At 42.1% G+C, this 1,833-nt stretch overlaps 1 protein-coding gene across 2 annotated transcripts in view; it reads right to left on the bottom strand.

The window, feature by feature from the left end:
* Nucleotides 1-1,164, bottom strand: part of LOC106613235 (F-BAR and double SH3 domains protein 2) — a 138,356-nt gene extending 137,192 nt beyond the window's left edge. Inside the window, exon 1 of one of the 2 annotated variants that reach the window (XM_045724809.1) lies at nt 581-1,164. In XM_045724809.1, the coding sequence (XP_045580765.1) occupies nt 581-601 (21 nt within the window). In that variant the 5' untranslated portion in view covers nt 602-1,164. The remainder of the gene's footprint in view (nt 1-580) is intronic. The other variant, XM_045724810.1, reaches the window with a different exon arrangement.
* Between the last annotated feature and the right edge of the window lie 669 nt (nt 1,165-1,833).

Here is a 1,833-nt window from a genome sequence, read left to right on the forward strand (position 1 = left end):
AACAGCAGGTCATCAAGTACCGTGTCAACAAGGTTGCTAGCTAACTCAACAAAACCTTTCATACATCTGCACAACTAAAAACTATAGAAAAAAGAGGAACAAACTGTAACAGAAAGAGAATGAATTGTACAGTACTTGTTCAGCCACCTTAGCGATCTAGTAACATTAGTTATAGCAAGCTGTTTCGGTTATTCAACATTTCGTTAACGTTAGAAGGGACCAGTATCTTTGGTTATCTGTGGTTAGCTAGATACCAGATAGCGGTTCCTCAAGACCTCCACAACCAGACCTAACTAGCTAACCAAACAGCTCGTAGTGCCTAGTTGGCTAGTTAGCATTTCTATAACCAGGGTTGAAATTGACAGTCGAATACAAATAGCTAGAATATGTGCAACCCACATAGCTAACAATAGCAAGCTAGCTAAGTAGCTAACCTTAACGTTACATATAAATGGTATTAGCAAGTCAACATCCCACTGATAGCTGGCTAACTAGTAGCAATCTAACATAAATCATTTTGATGCCTAGATAGCACAGGGTTGGAGAGAAATAGCTAGCCAAGTAAAGGAAAAAAACTCACCTTTCTCGGCGGGGGCTGCATGTTGAAGCATTGACATGAATGGTGTATTCCTTAAGAAATAGCTATGTTTATTCCAAAGAAATCCAAGGGGGGGGGGATGGATAATTCCTTCAAACCCCCAAGAAGGAGGGAAATGTGAGGAAAAAAAGCAGTCAGATTTGGACTCTGGCGGACATGTTAGAATTAAAGCGAACGCTGTCTAAACCAACAGTACACTAACAGACCTTAGGAGAACACTGCGGGGTCCAGAGACAGACGGGGGCTGGAAAATGATGGGGAAATCAATGGAGGCCAGAGGTGTTGAGGCTTCCCCACGAAATGAGGCACCACTGCGCCTCCCTGTGGTGATGGAAGGTCAAGACAAATCCAAACAGCGCCAGAAACGTTCCTTTCTGTATTTTCTACATAGCTCTATAACAGTCCTTTCTTGTTTTAAACCACTAGCAACAAAAATCGAATCGGAATCTCGTGTAATATGAGCTCAAAAAATAAATAAATGAATGGTTGTTTTACGTGAAACGAAAGCCCCTTCGTCGTGACAATACGCCGTTGCTGCTTCGCAAGGAGACTTGCTGCGTCTCTCCGGACCTGCATAGCAACAAGAAAGGGTAGTCGATCGAGGAAACATCGATTGAACGTAGAAAGACCAGATCTGCCAGACATTTAAAAGCTAGCTAGCCAATCCCAGATACATAGATTTTTGCCCTTCAGGAATTTATGCACTTTATTTCAGTCCAAGTTCAACACACACACACACACACACACACACACACACACACACACACACACACACACACACACACACACACACACACACACACACACACACACATCTGACTTTACTTGTAAGGACTTTTTGGGGAACAACAATTGATTCCCATTAAAAATCCTATTTTCCCTTACCCCTAACCCTAACCTGAACCCTAACCCTAATTCTAATCCTAATCCTAATTTTAACCCTAACCCTAAACTTCTCAGCCTAAAATAGCCTTTTTACAAGTGAGGATTGGAAAAATGTCCTCATCTCATAATTTTAGTTGGTTTACTATTCTTGTGAGGACTTTTGTTACTGACAAGTATAGTAAAATGTGTACACGCACACACGCATGCGCGCATGCGCACACACGCACACACGCACACACACACACAGTTGAGATTGTTTGAGGTCCATGTAATGGGTTGGGACCTGTATCGAACTCTGACGTGAAAGATACAGTACAGTTGAGTGGACAGAAACATGAATTGTCAATTTC

This window comes from Salmo salar, chromosome ssa09, assembly GCF_905237065.1.
Source record: "Salmo salar chromosome ssa09, Ssal_v3.1, whole genome shotgun sequence".
Taxonomy (NCBI): domain Eukaryota; kingdom Metazoa; phylum Chordata; class Actinopteri; order Salmoniformes; family Salmonidae; genus Salmo; species Salmo salar.